At 42.1% G+C, this 27,317-nt stretch overlaps 1 protein-coding gene across 2 annotated transcripts in view; it reads left to right on the forward strand.

Annotated features, from left to right (window-relative positions):
- Positions 1–5,565: 5,565 nt before the first annotated feature.
- LOC140914807 (nucleolar RNA helicase 2) overlaps positions 5,566–27,317 on the forward strand; it is a 29,540-nt gene continuing 7,788 nt past the window's right edge. The window contains exons 1-10 of one of the 2 annotated variants that reach the window (XM_073353499.2): positions 5,566–5,917; positions 7,166–7,435; positions 9,057–9,132; positions 9,888–10,066; positions 11,525–11,642; positions 12,548–12,733; positions 18,470–18,615; positions 19,736–19,885; positions 25,473–25,634; positions 26,459–26,578. In XM_073353499.2, coding sequence (XP_073209600.1) covers positions 5,816–5,917; positions 7,166–7,435; positions 9,057–9,132; positions 9,888–10,066; positions 11,525–11,642; positions 12,548–12,733; positions 18,470–18,615; positions 19,736–19,885; positions 25,473–25,634; positions 26,459–26,578 — 1,509 coding nt within the window. In that variant the 5' untranslated portion in view covers positions 5,566–5,815. Of the gene's footprint in view, positions 5,918–5,942; positions 6,508–7,165; positions 7,436–9,056; positions 9,133–9,887; positions 10,067–11,524; positions 11,643–12,547; positions 12,734–18,469; positions 18,616–19,735; positions 19,886–25,472; positions 25,635–26,458; positions 26,579–27,317 lie in introns of those variants that run through there. The other variant, XM_073353500.1, reaches the window with a different exon arrangement.

Below are 27,317 nucleotides of genomic sequence, written 5' to 3' on the forward strand. Positions count from 1 at the left end.
AATTCTACATTTGTAAGTTACACTTTCATGATAGAGAATGTACTATAGTACTTGTATGAGGTGAATTGAAAAATACTATTTTTTCATTTTTACAGTGCAAATATTTGTAATAAAAAAATATACAGTGAGCACTGTACACTTTGTATTCTGTGTTGTAATAGAAATCAATATATTTGAAAATGTAGAAAAACATCCAAAAATATTTAATAAACTTCAATTGGTAGTTTGTTTAACAATGCAATTAATCGCGATTCATTTTTTTGAGTTAATCATGTGAGCTAACTGCGATTAATCGACAGCCATAGTTTGAACATTTCATTTTCGATTCTTAACTTTTAATTAACATTTTAATAAGACAGTTAGTTACTTTTGTTATAGCTATGTGACCATGTTTGTAATAAAAATGTGTAAAGAAAAAGTATGGACTAAGAGTGTACTTCATTCAGGTCAAATTACTAGCCTGACATGATTGTAGGTGGAGCTCCAATAGGAACCATGCAACTACAATCAGTTGACACAAATTGCAGTGACTAAAGGTACTTCCTGTGTGCACCACTGGGCCAACAGAACCCACTAGATACCAGCATACACAAAAGAGTTAAGTAGGAAAAAAGATTTAACATCCTGCCTCACCCTGAAAAAGCCACTTGAGATAGAACACTAATAATACTCTGCTGATTAAAGCCAGTGGACCTACTCGTATAAGACAAACAGGAGTTAGTGTTTCTAAATATAAGTGAAGAGAATATTTTACTGATACAGGATGCACAGGAGAAAATAGACTATATTAGTTCTACTAACTAAAAAGTTTCACTTAGGCCACACCTTATTGAATGTCAAATTAGACTCTCTGAAAGAAGAGGACCTTTTTTCTCTTTAAGTGCTAGAATGGTGGTGACTTAATCTCCTAATTCTAAAGTGAATAAAAATCAATGACTTTTTAAAAAATTGGATTTTTAAATTTAAATACATATTTATGTAAAATAAATCTATTTAAAATTAAATTTGAAATTGACAACCTATATTAAGGCCACTACAATCTATTATCTAAATTTTATATAAAAAAATCCAAGCAGTACATATTTGCTGCCAAAGTTTTAAAGGAATTCAGACCACTGATCTGGTGGACGTCACTAGCTAAGACCCTGGAACCATAGTCTCTTGAAGTGCTAAGCCAGCTTTTGACAGCCATAGCCTCTTCTGCAGGTGCAGAGAGAATATTTTCTTTTCAGTTTATTCAGCTAGGTCAGTTCAATTACAAGTTTATTCAAAGTTGAGAAATTGATTCAGAGTTGTAAAAGTAAGAAAGTTTTGTTTCTTCTTCCACTGTGTATAAAAATGAGGTGAGAGGATGAGAGACTAGTTCTTAAAAACTTGGATATGGTGACAAGAAACAATCAGTTTGATACACTAACTACAGATACTACTTCCTTTGTTTAATAAATCCAGTACTGCAAAACATGTTTTGATACTTCCTCCCGCCTCTGCTTCTTCTTCCCTCCACCCCACCCCGTTATGTGTCCAATACATTTAAGGTAGTTTTATTTAACTAATAAAAATACCATTTTAAAACATTGGGTTTTTTAAACTTTTTAATTTAATTCTAATTTTCATCCAAATGCAGCTTGATACAAATCAGAAGTAAAAATTAATCCACTAAATAAGAAATAAATCATTCACCATTTTACATTTTTATATTCTGTCAGAAAAATTAAGAATCTGAATAAATGTATGTTAAGGGGTATAATGTGTTTAAATAAATGCATATAGATACATTATATCCCCCTCATTAGCAAAAACTATGGAACTTAGTGTAAAGGCTATATTTAGTTGAAAATCAACATGTTTTGCAAGGCTAAAATTGGTTCTTTATTCCCAGATCTTTATTCTCAGCACCAGGTTTTAATTCGTGGTTCCCTGATCCTTATTCAAAGGCCAGAATTATTTTAAAGTACATCAATGTAAGAGTCATTGTTTAGAAATTTCATCAAATTAATATGATTGTGATTAAAATTTACATTACTAAACATTAAATAATCAATGGGTTTTGACTGGCTATACATGACAAAATGTGCCTCAGGTCCCCGAGTGGCATGTCCCCACAACTGTGGGACTGTTCTGAAGGAGCTGGGACATGGCACTCGCTGCCCCAAAGCTTCATTCCTAGGAAGTGTGCTGTCATGTGTCATGCTCCCATCCCACTTCCATTTTGTGAATAGTGTTTGAATAAGGTGCTGGGGTTTGTCAGACTGTACATGACAAAATGTGTCTCAAGTGAGCCCAAGTGACATGTCTCTATAACAGTTCCACTCTCTTGAAGGAGCTGGGACATGCCACTCCCTAACCCGAAGCTTCGTACTTGAACAGCATGTTGCCACGTTACATCCCCACCCCTCTTCTGTATTATACTTAGGGCTTGAATAGAGAGTTGCAATTTGACTGACTCTACATGCCAAACTGTGTTTTGGGTCACCTGAAGTGACATGTCCCTGCATCTGACAGTGTTCTGAAGGACCTAGCACATGCCACTCATCGGCCCCAAGCTTTGCTCCTGAACAATATGCTACAAAAGGTCACATTCCTACCCCTCTTCCATATCCTGCAGAGGACTTGAATAAGGAGTTGTGTTTTAACTGACTGTAGATGATGACAAAATAAGTCATGAGTCGGCCCGTCCCTCCGAGGTGACACGTCTGCAATCATCAGACTGCATTGAAGGTGCTGGGATATGCTACTCTTCAACCTGAAGCTTTATTCTTGAGCAATGTACTGTCATGTCTCATACCCCTATCCCACTTCCATACTGTAAATGTTGCTTGAATAAGGAACTTGGTTTTATCTGGCTGTTTGTGACAAAAAGCATCTGCCACCATTCGACAAATCTGAAGGAGCTGCGACATGTAATTTTGGGTGTGGCTTTTTTGAGTGCTAACCGATATTGTACCTCTTCTTCAATATTGTCTATTTCAGTTAGTAAACATGCAAAAGGCATGTAAAAATCAACACAAAGCAATATTTGTAAATCCATCTGTAATGTTTTCACAAATTGTATGGACAGCTAGAAATTAGGAAGCCTATAACAATGCTTGCTTGTTCTTCGACAACTTTTGAACAGAAAAAAGGCTTTATCAAATTTTAATTGTGTTAGAAATAAATACATTTGTTGTTAGTGACGTTCTTTTCCTTGTTACACAAGGGAAGTAAGATAAAGAAAGTATGGTTTGGGTTTTTGGAGCTGCTCTTGAGGATCCTGAAAAATATTTGCCTTGCTTCTTGGGTGTTGAATGTGGATTTTTATTGCAAGTCTTACCTTGAGTGAGAGGCTCTGGAATATCTAAATCCACAACCTTGTTAGCTACTATATTCTTAGACTCCTGTTACTGACATGCAAAATGCTTACTGCAGTTGCCCCACAGTTTAGCTTTAATTGTGAAGTTCATAATTTCCACAAACTCTGAAGCTCTGCAGTGGAGTTTGTCATTTTTCACAATTCTGAACAAGTTTTCAACAATGGTAATATTGTCCCTGGTTAATGGCCATTTTATTGCTTGTAGCATAATGCCACTCCATAATAGTACTAGTGAGACATACTCGAACAGGACTTCCCACAGTTCAGTACTATTATACATCTGGAGGAGAATTTACATTCTCTAGATCATCTTTTCCCAGATGTGTGTGGTGGAATCAGTTTAATAAAAGATGATTTCTGCAAATTGCTCTTTGTTTATTTTCAGTCACCATTTTCTGGTCAAATCCAAGAATGTCTTCAGTGAAGGATATCTGTTGTTTCCATACAGGTTGTGTTACCTCTCTTATTAAGTCCCTGCACTGTGGTTAAATGTGCTGTACTGAAAAATCTTGCTGAGCCTGTTAATCATTTTACTACATTCATGCTTTGCTTTCCCATTTTTCAATAGTGTACAAGCATACAAGAAAAACTTCTTGACATCAGTGGACACTTACTTTAGCTACATGTCCACATTTTTAATCATATAGCTGCACAAATGTGTAATATTGTAAAATCAACTTGCCGAACCCAGTGCCTGGAAAGCTGCTAGCTATAAGGATCCAAGATTGTGTTTGTTGACAAGGCTCTGAAGTATTTGGAAGAGAAATGAGATGCTGCCATTCTTCTCAAACTTTGAAATCCAGCTGAAACACACTGATATATTTTTAAATAGTTTGACCCTTTAAGTAAGGAGCAGATACCACCAATAGGCAACCAGTTTCAGCCTTGACATATTTTAGAGATTACCAACCAATGAGAATCACCTTTTTTTTAGGAAAATAACTGAAAAATACAAGCATAAAACAAGATTAAAACTGATTATTTAAATCAAGGTTTTAAGCTAAAGCTGTTCAGATTGCATACATGGAGAAGTAATGATGACCTCTAGTGGTGAACACTTGTCTATTTTCATGGCTGTTGCATCCCAGTGAAGTGACACTCACTTATTGTGGTCAGATGGCTTCTTTAATAAAGCAACAATATGGGGATAACGGGGTGGTAATCGAAAAGGTTATGCTTAAATAAAATCAAACAATTTTCATTAAATAAATCCTGTATCCTCAGGTATTTAAATGAGAGGTCTGTACTAGCTCCTATTATAAACTGTTTAGGTAGGGATAAAACTGGAAAAACCCACACCAGTAGTGGCTGAGAGTGAACACTAGGTTTTTAATCACTTAGGACACAGTGCTGTTTCTAGAGGACGGGTAAGGGACCTTTATGCTACTGTAGAATTTTTTCTGTCCAATGCGAGGATGCAGAAACTTGACCCCACCAAGCAAGCCCACCTGGTTGGAGTGGCATAGGCCTGCTTTTTGCTTCCCGGTCCTACTCCCTGGACATGGAGGTTGGCTGGGATATAAAGGGATGAGATGCCTGTTACATGGCACTGATCCCTATCCACTGAGTAGGGCTCCCACCACTAAGGTACAAAGAAATGGGACAACACCGATAAGCCTGAGGCCATCAAACTGGGCAGCTGCCCCTGCGTGGTGAGTTCCCTTATGGGCCTCCCTGGACAGACTGCGCCCCCTTATGACTATCCTGGGACAGGCGGCCGGCCGCGTGCCCTGGGGACCCTCACAGCTAGCCCAGGACAGCTGTCTCCAACAGGCACGTGCTGGGAAAGCCCAGCCACTGAGCGCACTGCTCTGACTGGCGCGGGGCCCAGGGCAGGGGGCCGAAAGCCATTCAACAAAACGATAAGCCCCGTAAATGATGGAAACCACTTCAAACCCCGGGCGGGGGGGAGGGGGCTCCCGCACCCCAGCACCTCTGCCCAGCCTGCACAGCGAGCAGCACCGCTGGGCAGGAGAAGGTGGCCCGGGGAGGGGCTCAGTGGCTTGTCGCGCAGGCCTCGTGGGCCACGCCTGCTTGCAACGTAGGGTGCGGGCAGCGCCCAGAGATGCAGGAAGCTCGCGAGGGAGCCGCATCCACCTCGCTCTGGGAAAGTAACGGCGGCAGCGCACCGCGCGCTGCGTTTGGAACCTTATGGACGCTGTAGCCCCGGTGCATGTTGGGCCTTGTAGTCTTAGTGAGCCCAGGTGCATGCCGGGCTTCGGAGTCCCTACGGCCCTGCGTTCTGCTATGTGACGCTGCTGGCTGCGGCGAGGGTAGGGGGCGCGGCGCGGCGTGGCGTGGCGTGGCGTGGCGCGAACCCCTGGAGGGCCGGTCCTCGTGCAGGCCGGTGGTGAACGGTTAAGCCGACCCCTTCCTGCGTCTCCCTGCTTGCCGGCCGGCGGGAGGGTTCCGGGGCGGAGTTCGCTTTCCTCGCGCCCATCCCGGCTCCCGGAGCAGCCGGGGGAAATGCCCGAAGCCACCCGGCTCGAAGCCAGCAGCGGGGACGAGGCCGAGAGCCCCATGGAGAGCGGGACCGCCCCGGAGAGCAGCCGCAGGAGGAGGCGCAAGGTACCGGCGCCTTTTGCGTTGTCAGGCTGCGTGCGACAGGGTCCCGGCGGCTCTCTGGGCAGGCGGCCCCGGCCCGTGCTGTGCGGCTCTCGGCTCGGGCGCGCGGCTCGGGCCAGCTTCGCCGGGGCTGCCAGCCTGCCGTGGGGCCGGACTCGTGGGGCGCAGCCTGGCCAGGTTGTGCGGGGGCGGGGCGGCCAGTGCTGTCCCTGCTCGGCGTCCCCAGCCTCGCGCCCGCCTGGCGGGGTGGCGGCGCCTCTTGCCCGGGGGGATCGCTGGGGCGTCGGTGGGGCAGCGTTCCCTCCACAGCCCGCTTGTTTCTGTTACCCTGTGGCCGTGCCCCAGGTGGCCGGTCCCTCCCGGGCCCCTCCGGCGCTGGTCCCGGCTGCTTTTCCCATGCTCACTCTCTTCTCCTTGTTTCTCTTGCTCTTTTCCACGTAATTTTCCCTTAGCAGTGTTGCTGTGTTAACACCTTTAGTTTTTGGTGTTACACCCAGGCAGTGTTTCCGTGTGCTGGCATTGTTGTGCAGGAATCGAGACTTGCATTGCACAGCGATGCCTAGAAGCACTAGGACAGTAGAGCCGGATTTGGGGTAAAAATCACATTTTGTCCCTTCATTTTGTATTCTCCTCTGAAAAAAACAAAACTGTGCTGAGGTATGAATCCTGTAGTCTGTTTCATGACAGATTCTCCTAGGGTTTCTTACTTCTCATATTTTGGTACTGTTTACTGCCAGAAACAGTAGACCAAAGTCAAGTCTGATATGGTAACCCTATGTTTGTACTTCACAACAAAGTATATGCTCACCTTTTTAAAAGGGATGAAGTATTTTATAGTATCTGTTACAAGTAATCTAAAAAAGAGGGTAAAATTTTAGGATTAAACCATGATACTGATCTCTCTGAAGTTCTTTAATGGGTTGCAAACTACTTTGTAAAAAAAAATCACAGGTGTATTATGGTTTGAGTTCCAAATGAATGGAAAGTGTAAATTCTTTGCAAGTAAAGTCAGAAAAATGCATGATGGGATTCCCCCCCATAACCTGAATGAGTCTGTTTTCATACATACCCGTATGCAAAAGCTGCGTTTGATTTTAACTAATATGAAAACAAGTTTTCACAGATGGATAGAGAGTAACCAATTCCTTTCATTCTTGGAACAATTACATGTTTTTACAATTTCACAAAGCCTTGGGATGGTATGAAAATCTGCAGTTTTATTTTAATTGTGGTTTCTTTGTTACTTAATAGAAAGATAAAAAAGAGAGAGAGTCTAAACACCATGATAAATCCAAGAAGAGGAAATCCCGAACAGAGGAAAATGGGCTGTCTGAAGATGACCTTGAACCTCCCAAACTCAAAAAGATGAAGGAGAGAGAGAGAGCAAATGGAGATACTGGGGAAAGAAGCCCAGAGCACAAGAAGAAATCTTCCTCCCTAAGTAATGGAGTCACCCCCACAAAAACACAGTGTAATTTCAGTGAAGCATCAAGTGGAGAGTGCGACAGCGAACCAGAGCAGGTGCAGCTAGACACTGGGTTTTGCTACAGTTAGGTTTAGCTCCTGTATTACAACATGGCTGAGTTTGGAAGAAATTCTCTCTCATAGATTTATTTTTCAACATTTGTTTTTGTGTAACCAATGTAAAGGATATTTAGCTTTTACTTAAATTACAACTCGGGCAGCTGCAAAACTTGAAATGTCTGAATGCTAAGTTTTGTATTGCAGTGTCATATGTCACAGGAAATCTATTGGTTTAAAATTGCATAGTAATAAGACGTTAAATATGCTGCTTGGAAGCAGGACTTCATTTCAAGTTAATGACACACTAACACAGTTTCCTGACTGAGGCAGTTCAGTGCTGTGGGTAATAATTGCAGTCAGGTAGTACTTTAAGATTCTGTATTAGTCATTCGATATGGATGCAGTTGCCAGGAGTCTATTTTAATTGATCTATCTTGAATATAATTAATGTTTACAATAAAGTAACCTTGAGTTGATTCTAGCTGAAAACTACTGTATATATGTATATGCTCTGCTCTAAATGTTTGTGCTTGACTTAGTCCTCCAAAATCCCATGAGAAGAACTAGACTGATTTTAAAAACGAAAAATCTTTACTGCAGATTAGTTCCACAAATTTACCCAACCATAACAAGAGTTTGTGCTTCTAAATGTAATGTGCTTATTGCTGAAAACCTTCTTTTGGAAGGGTGGAGAGAAGCAGTAACTTCCATGTTCTTTTCTGTTGTTTCTTTATAGTTTGTTTTTCCTTGCTTGAGCCCCATTTGATGTGAAGTAGCAATAAAGTTAGTGCTCATTAGTCCTCTTGTGGAGAGAGACTGAACCCTCACAGAAAAGTAGGTTTGTGACGTTTTACTTGGTACCCCTTGCAGAGCCCTGAAGTCCCCCGTGCTAGCTTTCCTCAGAATTCTGTGTTGTAGCCACTACATCATCAAAACTGTATTAAAATGGCATCATAATCTGTGGAAGGCATTGATATTAGTGAAATGTGGTTCATGCGCTTAAGGTTTGAAACTAATGCCTTAGCACTGCACCAGTGGTACGCTAATCCAGGGAGTAAGAGATGGCGTGGAATCAAACCTGACTTTTGCTTATTGCGGTACAAATCACTAGCACCGGGCCACCAGTAACTCTTTGTTTTTAAAAATAAACATCCCTGAATTAAACTGAACAAGTACTGGAAGCCCTAGTTACGTGTAACTTGCATCCATTGAATTTGTAGTGGTTACAACACAGAATTCGGAGGAAAGAAAGCTAGGATGGGGACTTCAGGGGTCTGTGAGGGGCACCAAGTAAAACTTCACAAGCCTATTTTTCTGTGAAGGTTCAGTCCCCCTCCACAAGAGGACTAATGAGCGCCAACCTTGCTATTTCACGTGCATTAGATAGAGAAGATGTGACTTCCTAATGTAAGTTTTAAATCCGTTACATGGAGGTCACACAAGGCAGTGGTGTTCAGTAGTTAGAACAAGAGGTTGGATTTCAGGACCTTGCATTGTGGTCCTGAGCCTGCTACTGAAAAGCTGACCTTGGGACAAGTTATTTAACCCTTTCTGCCTTAATTTTCTTACCTCTGAAATGCTCAAGACTTATGTGCAAAGTATTATTTTTACCTAACAGGAACTGACTGCAGAGCAGAAGGAAGGTGCTTTCTCCAATTTTTGTATTTCCAAAGAAACTATTGAGCTTCTTCGAGGTAACTTTCTTGTCATAATAGTTTAATAGTAAAACTGACAGAACAGAAGCATCTTTAATTCTGTTTGTTGATTGTGAGGAAAAAGTAGTAATAACCAGGAAATATGATATGTCCCCTACCCTTATGTATGCAAACGCTGTTGTCGCACTTCTGGTGGTACCCAAATGGCATGTTATCCACATATGTTGTCCCAGTCAGCCCAGCCTTTATGCTAGAACTTTAACTAACATAAACCCAATATCAAGATACTGTGGCTTAAAATTACTTTATTCCATTTACAGAATAAGAATTAATTCCACTGAAATTGAACTAAAAGTTCTTACTTCAATACTAATGAACAAATTTATAACACAATATTTGTATGTAATATTATAACAAGATCAAGTAATTCATAAACTACTGGTTTAAATCAAGCAGTACTCAAGAGATTGAAGAAATGGGTGGAGAGTAGTGCGTACATAAGGCAGCATAATTCTTCTCTGGTGGGAAAGTTGCTGGGTAGGAACAGAATAATCAGTATCTCTGGGAAGGCAGTGTTAGCAAATTGGGTGAAGTGAGTCCAAGAGCCTTACTGAACTGGATTCTGAGACTAAGTAAACTAGAGAAAGTGTGCTAGTCCTGCTTTTTCTGGGGATGGTGTCTAGTCTGCTTGTGGTGATCTGCCATGTTCAAGTTTATACACCTCAAGCACCAAACATAATGTACTTATCAGCTCACTGGACCTTTTAACAAAGTCTTATTCGACTGTCTCACAGCTCGAGGTGTAACGTACCTGTTTCCTGTGCAAGTAAAGACCTTCAAGCACATATATGATGGCAAAGATGTTGTAGCTCAAGCTCGAACTGGAACGGGGAAAACATTCTCTTTTGCCATTCCCTTGATTGAAAAGCTTCAGGGAGAAATGCAGGCGAGGAAAAGAGGCCGCACGCCAAAGGTAAATAAATGATGCAATAGTGAACAAATTCTGATGTCACACTTACTGTATTTTTGTCAGAGTGGTTCAGGTTTTTAGTCGTCGGTGAAAAAGTATTCTTAAAGTATGTGCCCATGTAGATTTTGCTGTAGGTGTGCATGTGCCTGAGGTCCTGTCTCTTGAACAGCAGTGTCAGTTGGGGCCACACATGCCACCTCATGCTCAAGTAGGAGGGGGTAAAGGGTGGAGTGGCTGCAACCATTCTTCAGTTATTCAAGCAATTGCACATGGGCATTCTACTCTTGAGGTGTGTTTTTACCTCGAGCACTGTGCCACAAGTACTCCTTTTCTTGTTGTCAGAATGTTTCCCTTAGTAGTAACCAACTGCGCAGCTCAAGCACTCTCCGCTGCCCCCTGCCACTGTGTGCAGGTATAAAGGGCGAAGCTGCATCTGGCGTCCTGAGTTCCTTCTTACTGCCATTGGCAGTTGTTGGAATTTGTCTTGCTTCAGCAGGCTCTTTCAGCATCTAGTTGTATATAAATTCCTAGTCTTGGTTAGTAATAACATTTCGTTTATTAAAGTTAGTTTCTCAGGTCGCCAATTTCGGGGTTCCATTTGTCGGTACTGAGGAATGCCTTGGTGACAGGGCTTCAAGCCCTGTATTTCATCTAAACTGATGCCCATGCGTTATCCACATTCTAGTTGTTCAAAGGTGTCTGGCTGAGTCTCGCATTAGTGATTGGTGTGAGACTTGTAATGATTTCAAACTGAGGACCAAGAAAGTTAGAGAGGTCAGGCTAAAGTTTCTTTTGATGGAGACCACCGTCAGAGCCTTCTTGGTTGGAAAGAGTGTTCAGCGCTTGGGCTTCTGTGAGAAGTGCACGTCCGATGTTGGTTGAGTCCTGGCACCGCTCATCCTCTCTGGTGCACAGAAAGAATCATAGGAGTTCCAAGGAGAGGAAGACAAGCTTTCCCACCAACTCCCACTTGGTGTCTTAATTTTGGGTGAATGAACTGAAATGAAGAAAATATTCTCTTTGCACCTGCAGAAGTGACTACTGCTGTCAAAAGTTGGTTTAGCGCTTCAACAAATTGCAATTCCAGGTGCTTAGCAGTGACTTCCACCAGTTCAGTGGTTTGACTTTCTTCAGAAATTCAGCAGCAAATATGTACTGCTTGAATATTTTTTAATTTAAAATATTTTAATAGATTGTATTAAGTTTAGGTCTTAACACAGGTTGTCATTGCTGTAATTTTCTATGTGAGGTAGCAGTGTCCTTTACAAGCATGTAAAATGACCTTTGTGATTTGATGAGGCCATAGGAATCTTGAACTGTGCTTAAATGCCATTTCTTTAAACCTGCAACAATTACAATAGAGGTGTAAATATACCGACCTAAATGGAAAACCTCTGTGGCTTCTTGACAGACTCCAAGTGAAGGAACATCTATTTTTAACTCTTTCTTCCTTCTGTGTAGGTGTTAGTTCTTACTCCAACTAGAGAGTTGGCAAACCAGGTAGCCAAAGACTTCAAGGACATCACAAAGACACTCTCAGTGGCTTGTTTTTATGGAGGAACGGCATACAATGGACAAAGTAAGTAAGGCTTCTGTTTAATGATTGATCTGGGATTGATTGGTAACATTTGAAACACTGTTCTCTCTCCAAATAAATAATTTTAATCAGAAACTGAAGACTCTTAAAGACACTAAGTAGCCTACTCTGTCCATATGTGCTAGGAAAACAAGAGGATCCTTAGTAAAACACATAGCTGCCTTCCTTATTCCAGGGGTCTTGGACCTTTTCCACATTGACTTAGGTGTTTGAGAGAGAGGAGGACATTTCCTGCTATGTGTATATGAAAACGTAGTTGGTCCTGTTTCTTGTAAATAACCTTTGTCTTACAAACATCAGCAAAGTAAATCTCAAAGTGCAAGATGTTAAGTCTTAAAGCTGTCAGTGGAGATGGCATCTTTGCAAGTAGCTGGATCTCTTATGAGAGGATCCTTACATCCAGGAGGATGGAGGAAAAATTCTATATTATGGTAATATTAGTTTTTTATGGATGGTTGTGAATGGATAACTAGGGTGGAAAGAAGACACTTCATTGTTAATGGATTATGCATCATGGGCATAGCTATTGGGTTTGGCAGAGAGGGAGGAGGAATCCTGTTTTTCTGTAGGATTTCAGGAAAGGGGGTGGGTTAAGTGACATTGACAGCAGCGTGAAGAAAAAATATTTCACAATGGTGAGACCATTGTGTTTCCTGTCTGTCCTTTTGTCAGTTTTTTTCCATTCCCCTTCTCTTCTATTTGGGAAATGAACTCTGACATAAGACTTCAGTATTTCTCAGCTGTATAAATTTTCTGATCTTTGTTCAACTAGAACATTTATCAATGCAGTATTGCCAAAATAGTGAAAGTGATCCTGTACTTGTAAGCTGCTGCCATTTTCTAAACTCTTCTGCTCTTACATGTATCTTTACTAATTTTTCTTTCAGTTGATCTAATTCGAAGTGGCATTGACATCTTGGTTGGGACCCCAGGTCGAATCAAAGACCACCTTCAGAATGGCAAGCTGGATCTTTCCAAACTCAAGCATGTTGTCCTGGATGAAGTTGACCAGATGTTGGACATGGGCTTTGCTGAACAAGTGGAGGACATTTTACGAGTTGCGTACAAGAAGGGTAAATTCAGAATTTAAGTGAATAGTAAGGAATATCATTACTAATTAGATCACTAAAACCCAGGTGGTTGCATATGGTGTTATAAAACCTGTAAATCAACTATCTTGTGACAAGATTAGAGGCAGTGAAAACAAATGAGTTCTATGGAAACCTACTTGGGATGTCTCTAGGTTGTGTACTATAGATCTGGAAATCATTCATAGAATCTTCAGAACCTATAAGATGCCACACTCCAGGCGTGGTCCAAGTCCATCTGCCAATGGCAGGTAGATAACTTTCCCTGGCACTTATCCATAGGCTGAAATAGAAAGTTGGAGCTCCTAAGCAGTGTCAATGGAAGCTCCCTACTCTAACCCTTCTCAGCATGTTAATGGGGTCTGGACCTCTCATCAGGCTAGTATTTAATCTTGAAGATAAACTCTTCCTCTTTTTGAATCGTTTTTTTTCTCCCTGTATCTGTAATTGATCTGGGATTAGGATTATCAAGCTATCTGGAGTGGCTCACAAACATGGGTGCCAATGTCAAGGCAGACTTACAAACCAGGGCATAAACTGGTTTTGTTCTATAATTAGATTTCACCACCCTAGTGTCAAATGTGAACTCTTCGAGTGCTATATAACAGCATTAGCATGGAGTCAGACTGTTCCCTTGGGCACTCTGGTGTATCTTGCCATCCAGGTAAGCCTGCCTTTTAATAGATGGTCCCTTACACCAAAAATCACAACAATTTTCAGGTTACTCCCAGTCCTAAAGGACCAGTTACTCACTTACCCTAGATCAATTTTACCCTGGATATATCAAAAAAGATGACACTTGTAGCCAATCTTGTAATAGACTAACTAAAGATTTATTAATTCCTACTACTTTTTCTTAGTTGTTTATATGATTAAAGTAGGTAAACATACACACAAATTAATTAAAGCCTTAGGTTTCAAAAAGTAATAGAAGCTGCTGTAATGTACTGCCTCTACATGCCTTTTAGGGCTAACCCAAGCTAAGTAGCTTGTGGATCCCTTGATTATACTTAAAATATTGCCCTCTCCAAATTCCAAGCAGCATAATTATACAGTTCCTTCTGGTCAGGGATTTTTATTTCTATACCCCCAAAGTTCAAACTGATGGGAAGAGGGTGTGATGGGTTGCACCCGCCCCCCTTTCAGGGTGTCATCTGACTGTACTGGGTTTTCAGTGGACCCACCTGTTCCACCAGCTTGGGCTCCCTCACCTTGTCCTGTTGTGCGTGCGTGCGTGCGCGCACACACACACAGAGGTAGGGACACCCCCAGCTGCAGAATGACACCAATACTGAAATCAGTGCTGCATGGGAAGTCTTTCGGGTAGGGAATTGCCCAGCACTCAAGTGCACAACCCCTCTGGAAAATAAACCCAAAATTATATTGTCTTGCACTGTACAGAGATCTATACAGCGTAAGCTCATGAAATTCGCTCCCTCCCTCAATGTGGAGAAAGATATGCACAGCTTTCCTCGTCCCCTCCGCCTCCCAGTTATGAATTGCACAAAATGTGTTTTAGAATAAACAAAAACAAGTTTATTAACTACAAAAGATTTTAAGTGATTATAAGGGATAGTAAACAAATGAAAGCAGATTACTGAGCAAATAAAACAAAACACGCAACCTAAACTTAATACGCTAAATTAACTGGTTAATAGTAGCAAATTCTGACCCTAAATGTTTTATGCAGGTTGCAGAGTTTCTTGAAGGTAAACTGCACTGGTTGCAGCTTAAATCTCCAGGTATTCCTTTCACAGGCTAGACTTTCTCGCCTAGGCTCAGCCCCTGTTTCTCCCCCACCCCCATTCAGCTTAGTTCCTTTGTTTCTTCAGGTTTTTTCAGTAGTCTTCCTTCTTGGGTAGGGAGGCAGTGGAGAAGAACCTAGATTAACTCACTCCCCAGCCTTAAATAGGATTTGAATATGGCAGGATTCCTTTGTTTCCCAGTTTGACTCCCACCCCCTCCTAGTGAAAAAGTACTAGCAGTCCAAAATGGTTTCCAGTAGCAGGGGATATGATCACATGACCTTGCAGTGTCAAAGCAGCATTCCAGGAGACTTCTCAGGAAGGAGGGAGATTAACATCTTCAAAGTCCTATTGTCCTTCCTAATGGCCCATCGGACTGATTGCATACTGTCTGTGGGCATTCTCCAAGTGGAAACACAGTTGTAATTGTTACATAGTTAATATTCCTAACTTCAGATAAAGAAATTATACATGCATACAAATAGGATAATCATATTCAGTAAATCATAACCTTTCCAATGATGCCTCATATGACCCATCTTACATAAAACATTGTGACGTTCCCATCTGGTGTTATCTGGACAGGTGATCTGCTATCCTTGACTCTGGGAGCCAGCCTTACCCTGCTCTGCTGTGAGAATCCCCAGGCCTGGGCTGTTCACGCACAGCCTCTAGCCTGTAAGATGCTCCTTGAATTGTGCAACTGAATGACACTAGCCAATATCTCCGGTCCCAGGCACAACCCTAGGAACCTCTATTTGGCAGCGTCCAATTTTGCCCGCTGGATGCTGCAAGCTTATGAGAGTTTGTTGGTTTAACAAAGAATTGATACGTACCAGGCTTCTTATCCCAAGGGGAGCCGCTGACACACTTCAGACCAAATGCACTGCTTCAGGTAGAATAAACAAACAGATTTATTAACTACAAAGATAAACTTTAAGTGATTATAAGTCAAAGCATAACAAGTCAGATGTGGTCAAATGAAATAAAAGCAAAATGCATTCTAAGCTGATCTTAACACTTTCAGTGTCCTTACAAACTTAGACGCTTCTCACCACAGGCTGGTTGGTTGCTCTTCAGCCAGGCTCTCCCCCTTGATCAGTGCTTCAATCGCTTTGTATGGTGTCTCTCGATGTAGGTGGAAGAGAGAGAGAGCGAGCATGGCAAATCTCTCCCTTTTATCGTGTCCTTTCTTCCCCCTTGGCTTTGCCCCTGTGTCCCCTTCAGAGTGGTGAGCATTACCTCATCGCAGTCCCAAACTGACCAAAGGAAAGGAGGTGACTCACTCAGTCCAACAGATGCTTTTTTTGCTGCCTAGGCCAGCGTCCTTTGTTCCTATGAGGCTGGGCTGGGTTTCTCCCATACCTGCCCTGATGAGGTGTGAACTGCCTCTCTGCTCTTGGAGAGTTTTTGTCTGGGCTTGCTTTAAGCCATGAGGATACATTTTCAGCCTCATAACTATATACATGAAATTATAACCTATAACGTTACTATAACAACAGTGTTCGGTGCATCATGAGCCTTCTGAAGACACCCGACATGACAAACTTTGCATTGGATACCACACAATCATATTATAAGGATGAATATGGGGGTGCAGGGTATTCCCTTGAAGCACAGAGTGTCACAAACATATCTTAAAAAGAAAAGGAGGACTTGTGGCATCTTAGAGACTAACAAATTTGAGCATAAGCTTTCGTGAGCTACAGCTCACTTCATCGGATGCATTCAGTGGAAAATAAGTGGGGGGATTTATATAGACAGAGAACACGAAACAATGGGTGTTACCATACACACTGTAACGAGAGTGGTCAGGTAAGGTGAGCTATTACCAGCAGGAGAGCGGGGCGGAAAACCTTTTGTAGTGATAATCAAGGTGGGCCATTTCCAGCAGTTAACAAGAACGTCTGAGGAACAGCGGGGGTGGGAATAAACATGGGGAAAACAGTTTTACTTCGTGTAATGACCCATCCACTCCCAGTCTTTATTCAAGCCTAAATTAATTGTATCCAGTTTGCAAATTAATTCCAATTCAGCAGTCTCTCATTGGAGTCTGTTTTTGAAGTTTTTTTGTTGAAGAATTGCCACGTTTAGGTCTGTAATCGAGTGACCAAAGAGATTGAAGTGTTCTCCGACTGGTTTTTGAATTAATTGGAATTAATTTGCAAACTGGATACAATTAACTTAGGCGTGAATAAAGACTGGGAGTGGATGGGTCATTACACGAAGTAAAACTGTTTTCCCCATGTTTATTCCCACCCTGGCTGTTCCTCAGACGTTCTTGTCAACTGCTGGAAATGGCCCACCTTGATTATCACTACAAAAGGTTTTCTCCCCTGCTCTCCTACTGGTAATAGCTCACCTTACCTGATCCCTCTGGTTACAGTGTGTATGGTAACACCCACTGTTTCATGTTCTGTGTATATAAATCTCCCCACTGTATTTTCCACTGCATGCATCCGATGAAGTGAGCTGTAGCTCATGAAAGCTTATGCTCAAATAAATTTGTTAGTCTCTAAGGTGCCACAAGTCCTCTTTTTTTTCTTTTTGCGAATACAGACTAACGCAGCTGCTACTCTGAAACATATCTTAGTTATGCCATATTCATATCATAAGCATATCTCTATGAAGAATATGGGCCGTAGGGTCACAGAGGGTTTGTGCACATCCCCTCTTCATGGATGTGTGGGGGAGCAATCAACAAAATCTTTTGTCCACTGATGTTACACAATGGTTTGTCTAAGTCGTAGTAGGCATTTTTTGGGCAGATGACACCTCTTGTGGTAAACTAGTATTTCACACTTGGTAATGCTTCTCTTCTGACTGACGGAGATTGGGGGTTTCTAGTTTCATAGCAAACACTTTTATAGTTACAAAGCAAACACTTTAAATATTACCTTTATAACAGGGGTGGCCAAACTGGCTCGTGAGCCACATGTGACTCTTTTACCATAAAGTGTGGCTCACGGAGCCTCCCACTCTTCCCTGGTTCTCCATCTGCCAGACTGGGTCGGGGAGCTCGGGACCTCTGCCTTGCAGTGAGGTGGTGGGGTAGGGGTTTCTGCCCAGTGGGGAGGAGGGTCTTGGGGCTTCAGCCCCATGGGGTGCACCTATTGTAGCTTGGGGCTTCAGCAGGAGCAGTATGTGGCAAGTGTGCCTTGGCTCTTGAACTTCTGAAGATTGTTATATGCAGCTTGGAGGGTCAGTAAGTTTGGCCACTGCGTCTTATAAAATCATAACAGATATAAGTGAGATAATGCATGCAACAACTCACGAGCATTTCATAAAGTCCAAACACGTTCTTATCAACTTAACATCTATTTTAACAGTGGTAGCACACAGGTGAGCCAGACTGATTTCCAGTTACACATTTGTCAGTGTTCAGTGAGGTCTTGGCATGAGCAGGCACCTAGACTGCCAGTGTCACAAACATTACTTTTGTCTTGTGTGAGTGGCAGAGCAGCTTTCTGAATGGTACTAGTAGTTGGATATTGCTAAAGGTGTGTGTTTTTTTTTTTTTAAACTTAAAGGAAAAAGTGGTGCTAATGATTTATGGATTGGTCTGGTGGCCTGGTAAGCTATAGTCTGCATAAATACATGGAGTTTTTACCTCCCTTCTTGAACAGGACAGCTGCACGCTTACTATGAGGGTGGAGGCAAAAACACCTTAAGTTGCTCAAAAGAAAGACCCTCTTCTACTTTACTGACATGGATCAGTGTTAACACCCAAGGGAGGTACATTTTAACTCTACTCATCTGGAAGTTGACTCAAAACTGAGCACTTTTCCAGAATGTTTGGGAAAAGAGTACAATAGCTTAGAGTACCTCTTATCATGAAGACAACACAAATATAATGTCCATATTTCATATAGCTGAGGCTATCACAAGAGTACATCAGGCAAATTTGGCCTGAATCAATATGTCACTTTCATGATCTTGGTATCTAAAATCCTAAACAGATTGTTCTGTTTTTAAGATTCTGAAGACAATCCCCAGACATTGTTGTTTTCTGCAACTTGCCCACATTGGGTATATGATGTGGCTAAGAAATACATGAAATCCAGATACGAACAGGTTGACCTCATCGGGAAGAGGACTCAAAAAGCTGCTGTGACTGTAGAAGTAAGTAACTTGGCTAGTGTGGCATATTTTTATTTCCCTTTTTTCCATGTTGTGTATATTTTATTGTGGTATTAATTTGAAAATACATCACAAATATATCTCTTTTTCTTGGTATATCTTGGAAAGATAGTTTTGAAATGTAATACTCTTTTGGTACAGAAGTTGTTACAGCTACTCAAACTGTTTTTTATAAATGTGGAATGTCTATATTTTTCCTCCTGAAATAGCTGATGATCTTACTCATGACTAAAGCAAAGTTAGTTATTGAACACCATTCTCTTTGTTGTTACTTTGGCTGTTTCTGGTCTTAGCATGTACCTTTACTTTTAACTCCCGCCCCCCACCCTTAGAAGCAGTAGGCTTTTTATTAATTTAGAAATCACCTAGTCTTCTGGCTGGAAGTATCTGCTTTCATAGTGCCACTTCAAACACTGCAAGGTGTGCCACCATATTGAAGACACTCTTTGATATGCATTCCAATACCACAGTGCTGGACACAGTATAAACACTTAAATATTTAAAAACACAAACTAGTTAAAATGTTCTTTACCTGACGAAGTAGACACTTCCATTTAAACAGTTTTAGGATAAACTTATTTTTGACTGGTCAGTAGGGCACCATATGGTTGCTTCAGTAGGACTGAAAAATGCCAAAATCCATTGTCAAAAAGAATTGACTTTAATTAAACCATTATCTTCAAAATATGGATTGTTTTCATGTAACGTTCCATAAAGCTCTAGTAAATATCTATATCTATATAAAAAAAAATTAAAAATGGGGGGAGGAATTCTGTATACCTGACTCTACTTTGTGGAACTTTGTTAGTTTCTCTCTATGTGGGGAAACTTGTTTGCAACATATCTAATTTTTCATCCTACGACCACACCTTTTTCTGTTAATCATGGTGGGCAAAAAAGATCCATGCATATGATTGCTTTGACATATTTTAATAGTATGTCTAATCTAATTCTGTCTAATCCAAACACGTTCCTCGAAGGATAACATCTTTGTACTTCTATTGAAGTCTACATTTTCAAATATATACTAAATATTTTTAAAACCTGACTTTATTTAAGGTTTTTTATGCCAGTTATAAATGGTAAAATATTTCTTCAACAGCATTTGGCTATAGAGTGTCACTGGTCTCAAAGGGCAGCAGTTATTGGAGATGTCATTCAGGTTTACAGTGGCAGTCATGGACGGACCATAGTCTTTTGTGAGACCAAAAAGGAGGCAAATGAACTGGCCCTGAATGCTTCTATTAAACAGGTATGCTGTCTTAGTTATTTTGCAAGATAGTCTGTTGTTTATCAACATGGGGCTGGCATCAGACCCATACTAACTAAATCTGCAAGAGTGTAACATTCTTTCTATGGGGACAAGGCAAACTTGGGCTGGAGGTAGCTGAACTATCATGTGGTTTCAGAATTTTGATATAACTACCAAGATCAGCCCAGAGCCTACAGCAGGGGTAGGCAAACTATGGCCTGCAGGCCAGAGCCAGCCTGTGAGCCGTTTTAAGCCGGCCCTCGAGCTGCACCACGCGGGTTGGCCCTGTTCTGGCTGGGGTGCTGGCTCGGCGGCCGCACCAACGGCTCGGCCCTGCTATGGTGCTCCAGCCGGGGTGCTGGGTTGGGGGCTGCACCAGCAGCTGGGCCCTGTTCCAGCCGGGGTGTTCGGCCCCACTCCGGCACTCCAATGGGAGCTGCAGGGGTGGTGTCTGCGGACAGGGCAGCGTGCAGAGCTGCCTGGCCACATCTCCGCACAGGAGCTGGAGAAAGGATATGCCACTGCTTCTGGGAGCCGCTTGAGGTGAGTGCTGCTCAGAGCCTGCACCCCTGAGCCTCTCCCCATGCCCCAGCACCTTGCCCCAGCCCTGATCCCCCTCCTGCTCTCCAAACCCCTCAATCCCAGCCTGGAGCACCCTCCTGCACCCCAAACCTCTAAGCCCCACCCCAGAGCCGGAACCTGCACCCCTTCCCCAGCCCTGATCCCCCTGCCGCCCTCCAAACCCTTTGGTCCCAGCCCAGAGCACCCTCCTACACCCCAAACTCCTCATCCCCAGCCCCATCCAAGAGCCTGCACCCCAACCCCAATTTTGTGAGCATTTGTGAGACTTTCAGTACAAACCTTACGTGACAGTCCTTGGTGAACTAGAATGTAAATACCAGACCCAGGGGTCCTTCTAACCCTTATGCGTCCCTGTACCCTCTACCAGCTGGCATCAAGAGGTCCTTGAGTCACTGGGTGCATCTGGTGGCTATTTGAGCAATCCAGCCTCGTATAGAGTGAGTGAAATTAATCTTACTATTACAACCAGATTTCTGAAAGGTCTAGATAGATAGGTTCCTGGCAGGTAGAAACAAACTCCTTGAGATTTCAGTTTAGCATTGTCTGCTCTGTTGGACATTCCTTTTGAGCCTTCAGCATTGTGCACGCTTCTACACCTGGTAGGTAGGTTTCTTAGTAGCCATCATTTCTATTAGGAGAGTGGGATAACTGCGTGCATTCGTCACTGATCTGCCATACACACCTTCTACAAGTTTGAGTAACAGCCGTATTAGTCTGTATTCACAAAAAGAAAAGGAGTACTTGTGGCACCTTAGAGACTAACCAATTTATTTTTAAAAAATAAATAAATTGGTTAGTCTCTAAGGTGCCACAAGTACTCCTTTTCTTTTTACCTTCTACAAGGACAAGGTTCAACTTGGACCACATGTAAATTTTTCTTGAAAGTAGTGTCTGATTTCCATCTGAATCAGACTAGGTAGCTTCCAGTTTTCTTCCCAAAGCCACATACTCACAAGGATTAGTGAAGGCTTCACCCCCCCGGATGTTCATCGAGATCTGGCTTTTCATTTGGATAGGACAAAGCCCTTTTGAGTTTCTTATGCAGTGTATGAAAGTTCAGTCAGTCACAATTCAGACTCTAACCAGCTGCATCTCAGTATTATGTTGTTAGAGGGAGCCTCCTGATGAATTCATGGCATGCCCAACCAGAGCACATTTTGGCCTTGGCAGCAATGGTGGCACATGTCCTGATTATAGGCATATGTAGGGTGGCAAATTGGTCTTCTGTTCATATATTCACCAGATGTTATGTGCTGCCTGCCACACTGAGAGAAGATGCAACTGTAGGGAGAGTGGTCCTGCAGTCAAGTTGCTTTTCCAATGAGACTCCAAGCTCCACTGCCTGGGATAACACTTGGGAGTCACCTACAGTGTAATGGACATATGCAAGTACTTGAATTAAAAAACGTTACCTTGTAACTGTTGTTCAAGATGTCACATGTATCCATTATACAACCCACCCTTCTTCCCTGTGTTGGAGTCTACCAATGGCTTCCAGTCTGAAGAAGCTGAAAGAAGAGTAGGGTAGTCCTGCAGGTTATGCTCTGAAGCCAGGGTATGAGGAGCCTGGCAGTGGGTGGGGCTGCCACTATGCATACCAGTAAGGAAAACTGACACTGGTGCACAGGCCATGCACATACATTCATCTGCAGCACATTTCAGAGAAGATGAGTAACCTCTTCTGTGACAACAATGAAGGTTCTGATGCATCTTTTGGAAGGTGTTTTGTAGTCATGGGAGTTACTCAGATGGCAGTTCATAGTGTGGTTAACGTACTATGACACTGAAACCAGTATTCTGTGCTAGTGACTCTCTGGGATGCATCTCTTGTAAGAAATGTCAGTTACTAGGGCAGGGGTGGGCAAACTTTTTGGCCCAAAGGCCACATCTGGGTATGGAAATTGTATGGTGGGCAATGAATACTCACGAACTTGGGGGTTGGAGGGTGGGAGGGCTCGGGGTGGGCTCTGGGGTGGCGCTGGGGATGAAGGAGGCTGGAACTGAGGGGTTTGGAGGGCAGAAAGGGATCAGGGCAAGGGGGCTGGGGCATGGGAGGGGGTCAGGCTCCAGGCGGCGCTTATCTTGAGCAGGTCCCAGAAACAGTGCCATGTCCTCCCTCCAGCTTCTATACGGAGGCGCGATCAGAGGTTCCCGGCCAATGGGAGCTGCGGGGGCAGCACTTGAGGTGGGGGTGGCGTGCGGAGTCCCCTGGCTGCTTGTATGCGTAGGAGCCAGAGGGGGGCATGTGCCTCCGCTTCTGGAATCCATGCGGAGTGAGGCAAGACTCCGACCCCACTCCCCAGCTGGAGTTCCAGAGCGGGGGAAGCCCCAGACCCTACTTCCTGGTGGGAGCTGGAGGGTCTGATGTGGCCCCTGGGCCGTAGTTTGCCCACCTCTGTACTAGGGGTTACTTCTATTTTGTTACATTAGTTATTAATTATAGGGGTTAATTTGTTTTATTACATTCATTATTTATTAGCTGTTTTATGAGGAATTTGAAATAAACTTAATTTAAATCTGTATTGGGGGGTGAAAAAGGGGGGTTCTCAGACTTTCTAGCATCACAGAATAGTGGTTTTCAGCTCTTATTTCTGAGACTCATGCCATGGCACTTGCTAAGTCTGCAGAGAAATAAAGATAGTTGATTTTAGTGCTGATACTAGCATTTGAGATGTGGGAGATAGTGATACATCAGCTAATTGCCCTGACATTAGTGATGAGTGCTGGTATTGCAGTAAATCCCTTGGTCATAAATATCATCTTAGCACAATTCTAATCTGCATGGGATTGATTTTAATAATTGATTCAATCAGATCCATTACTACATGACTAGAAAGTAGTATGGCATTATACTTTTTGGGGGGAACTGAGAAGCTTTTACCTGCCACCTGTGTTCAGGAGTGTTTTTCTCCTGCACTATTAGATGACCTCACTAACAGCTAAACCTGAGCATGGAGAATTTTCCTGCATTACTGTTGGTGTTAGTGATATCACCTGTTGCATGGGAAATGCAGAACTCTGATCTTGGCAGGTAAGAAGAGAAATTATTTTCAGATGTTTTTGTTTTAGTATCTTAGTATATCAGAGTGCTGGAGGAATACATACCCATACCCTCTACAAAGCAGCAATTGCAATCTGAAATGTAATAATTTTTAAAGAATTTAGGTCCTATAGCTGCCCCGAGTCCTTATCCAGTTTGTGGTTTCATAAATATAAAGAAAAGGGTAGCATAAAATCCCTCCTTGGCAGCTGTACTGAATCGCTTTACCTGTAAGGGGTTAAGTAGCTCAAATCTCTTTTTTGGCACCTGACCAGAGGGACTAATGAGGAAAGAAGATACTTTCAAATGAGGGGCGGGGGAGAGAATTTGTTTGTGGCTCTCTTTGTTTGTTCTCTCTCTGGATGGAGGGAGAAAAGAACAGGTACAAGCATCTCCTGAAAACATACCTGGAATGATCCAGCTAAAATTACAGAAATTGTAACTAAGGCAAGGACCTGCATTAGGTTATCTTTTATTTTTGTTGTGAATTTTCCTATGCTACAAAGATAGTTTTATTCCTGTTTTTGTAACTGTGAAGCTGAGTCCAGAGGGGAGTCCTCTGTGTGTTAAATCTTTTTATTACCCTGTAAAGTTACCTTCCATCCTGATTTTGCAGGTATGATTTTTACTTTTTTCTTTAAACTAAAGCTTGTCTTTTAAGAACCTGATTGATTTTAGTGTGCTAAAGATAAAGGGTCTAGTTTGTACTCGCATTGCTAAGGCAATTAGTTGGTATATTATTCTCAAGCCTCCCCAGGAAAGGGGGTGAAGGGGCTAGCGGGGGGATAGGGATTCCAAGTGACCCTCCCCTGAATTTCTGTGTAAATCCCTTGGTGGTGGCAGCAATACTGTCCAAGGACAAGGAAAGGAATTTGTGCCTTGGGGAAGTTTTTAACCTAAACTGGTAGAATATAAGCTTAGGGGGTCTTTCATGTGGGTCCCCACATCTGTACCCAGAGTTCTGAGTGTGTGTGTGTGGGGGGGAAACCCTGACAGTGATTTATAATCCTTTTCTGTTCCTGTGTGAAAGACCAAAAGAAAACTGAAGCTACGTCTATACTTAAACACTGAGGCAGCACAGCATTACAGCTGTGTCACTGTAGTGCTTCAGTGTAGATAGTTACTACAGTGATGAGAGGGTCCTTCGGTCAGTGAAGTTAATCTGTCCCCCTAGCTACTAGGTGGTAGCTAGTTTGGTGGAAGAATTCTTCCATTGACCTAGTGCTGTCTGTGTGGGGACTTAGTTAAGTTGACTGTTGCTCAGCAGTGTGGATTTTTTCATACCCCTGAGCGATGTAGCTGGATCAGTGTAACTTTCTGGTGTAGACCAGCCCTGACTGGACATAGAATGCTGTCAAGTGTACAAAATAAAGAAACAATATTCTCTAAAATTTCGGTTATGTTAATTTTGGGTGTTTGTAATAGGTAAAGAAACTTTCAGGCAGATGCGTGGGTGTCCAAAAGTTATTTTTATTATTTTAAAACTTTTTTTTAGTCACTTTTTAAAATCATTTTTATCCTTTAAGAATTATTTTTGCCCTTCTTTTGAAGGAAGCATATGTTGTGTATCTTTCTAGCAAAAAGCAGCTAAATGACATTGATATAGTGGCACAATAGTGTGAATAGCACTGCATTAGAGGTAGCTTTTGTGTTTTATTTTGGGACGTCAACAAAGTGTTGGATAGGGCACTGGACTGGAAGGTGGGACAGGGTTATAGATCTAGCTCTGACATTGACGCTGTGGCAAGATACTTGTTGCTTCCATTTCCTAATCTGTAAAATGGGAATAATGCTTTCCTACCTTTTTGTAAAGCACTTTGGGCTATAAGTGTAAAAAGCACTGTAGAAAAGCTAAGTATTGACGACATAATTTTTTGCCATGTAAACTAAAATATTTCAGCTTTTCAGTATGCTTTCTATAGCATGGTACCTTTTATACGCTGTCATAATAATCTTGTTTTACAGGATTGCCAGTCGCTGCATGGTGACATTCCTCAGAAACAAAGGGAGATAACATTGAAAGGTTTTAGAAATGGTGTGTTTAAAGTTCTGGTTGCAACTAATGTAGCTGCCCGTGGTTTAGATATCCCTGAAGTTGACCTGGTTGTACAAAGTTCACCACCGAAGGTATGAGATGGGTATGTTGTGTCCCTTTTGTAATATGTACAGAAGTCCTCCATTTGTTTTCATGTGATAAAGCAGCATTGAATTGTGGTATTCACCACACACACAGTTGTTGTTTTTGTTGTAAGGAAGCTTATAGTAACCAGAGGTAGTCTCCTGATCAGAATACGACTTATGATGCATCAGTTGTACAGTCTGTGGCACCTTTAGGGGTGTTTCTTTTTAAAATGCCTTCTGATGAGCTCTGGCAAGGCTCTAGCTCTGCTTGATGAATTAATCGTCGAGCCAAGTTGACTAAAATCCTGCTCTCCAAAGCAGTGTATAGCGGTAAATTTGAAAAGAATTTGGAGGGGCAGTAGAATGGAATGGCTAGAAAGAGCAACATAATTGGGTGGGAAGAAGAGCCCAGTGGACAGAGAGAGAACTCTGAATGAAGTTAGGGGAATACAGACAAGACCTAGGTTTATTCAACTTAGCTGGGGACATGCTGACTTCTCATCCTGTACGCTGGGGTAAGTGTGGTATTTATCTATATGTGGAGGTGCGCAAGAGCAAATTGAAACCTTTGCTTGAATTCCCTATGATGATAGAAGCATAATGGCATGTAATTGGCCCAGGCTTGTAACTTAAGCTCTGAGCAATATTTAACCTAGGTTTATGGGGATCTTTTTTACCTAGTTTGACTTTAAAAATTTATTTATTTATTTTTTATTTTTATTTTTCAGATACATTAGTGTTAGGGGATGTATTGTAATAAATTGTAATTGCTTCCATGGACCTTTGTTTATACACTAACTACAAAAGTAATAATGGTATTTATCTTGAAGGATGTGGAGTCATATATTCATCGTTCTGGGCGCACAGGCCGAGCTGGACGGACTGGGATGTGTATCTGTTTTTATCAGCGAAAGGAAGAAAGTCAGCTAAGACATGTGGAACAAAAAGCAGTACAGTATCTCTTTAGTCATTGTACACTTTATGTATGTAGTGTGTTAGGATAGCTCATAAAATCCTGCAATCCATGCACTATTTGATGATCAGATTGTTATGAAGCATACTGGGAGCACTACTCTCTAACTGAAGTATAGCTGGTTTCCCTTTTTTTCCTCTTACTGGGTAATCGCTTTGTCCCTGCATGTGTAATTGGTATATGCTGTTCCACATGGTATCTTTCTCTTTGATGATAAACATTTAAATGTTATGCTTTAGTTTCAAGTTTCACAAGACTCTGAGCACTTAGTTTGTCTACATTGCAAAAAACTTGTGTTCTTAATTCAGGTTATCTGGCCTGAATTAGCTAACTTGAGTTTAAATTGCAGTGAAAACACAGCAACTTGGCTTTTAATTGAGGTAGCAGCTTGGGCTCAAGACAATATGAGAGCATGGGGTTGAACACAAGCTGCCAACCCAAGTTAAATGCCAACCTGTTGTGTCTTCACTGAAATTTAAACCCAGGTTTGGCTAACCTGAGTTAGCTTATATAAGTTAAGAACTGACTTTTTTTTTCTTCAGTGCAAACATATCTAACTGAGTTAAGAGTGAAACTCCTGACATAAAGGCTGTGTAATAGCATATACTTCATTAAAGTAAATTTTAAGTTTGATTTGTTTAGAACTGTTCATGAGGAATCTTTTCATGAGGATTTCAAAATAGACAAAGCGAGTAGTTAGAGATGAAATAGATGAT

The sequence above is a fragment of the Lepidochelys kempii genome, chromosome 7, assembly GCF_965140285.1.
Source record: "Lepidochelys kempii isolate rLepKem1 chromosome 7, rLepKem1.hap1, whole genome shotgun sequence".
In the NCBI taxonomy this organism is placed as follows: domain Eukaryota; kingdom Metazoa; phylum Chordata; order Testudines; family Cheloniidae; genus Lepidochelys; species Lepidochelys kempii.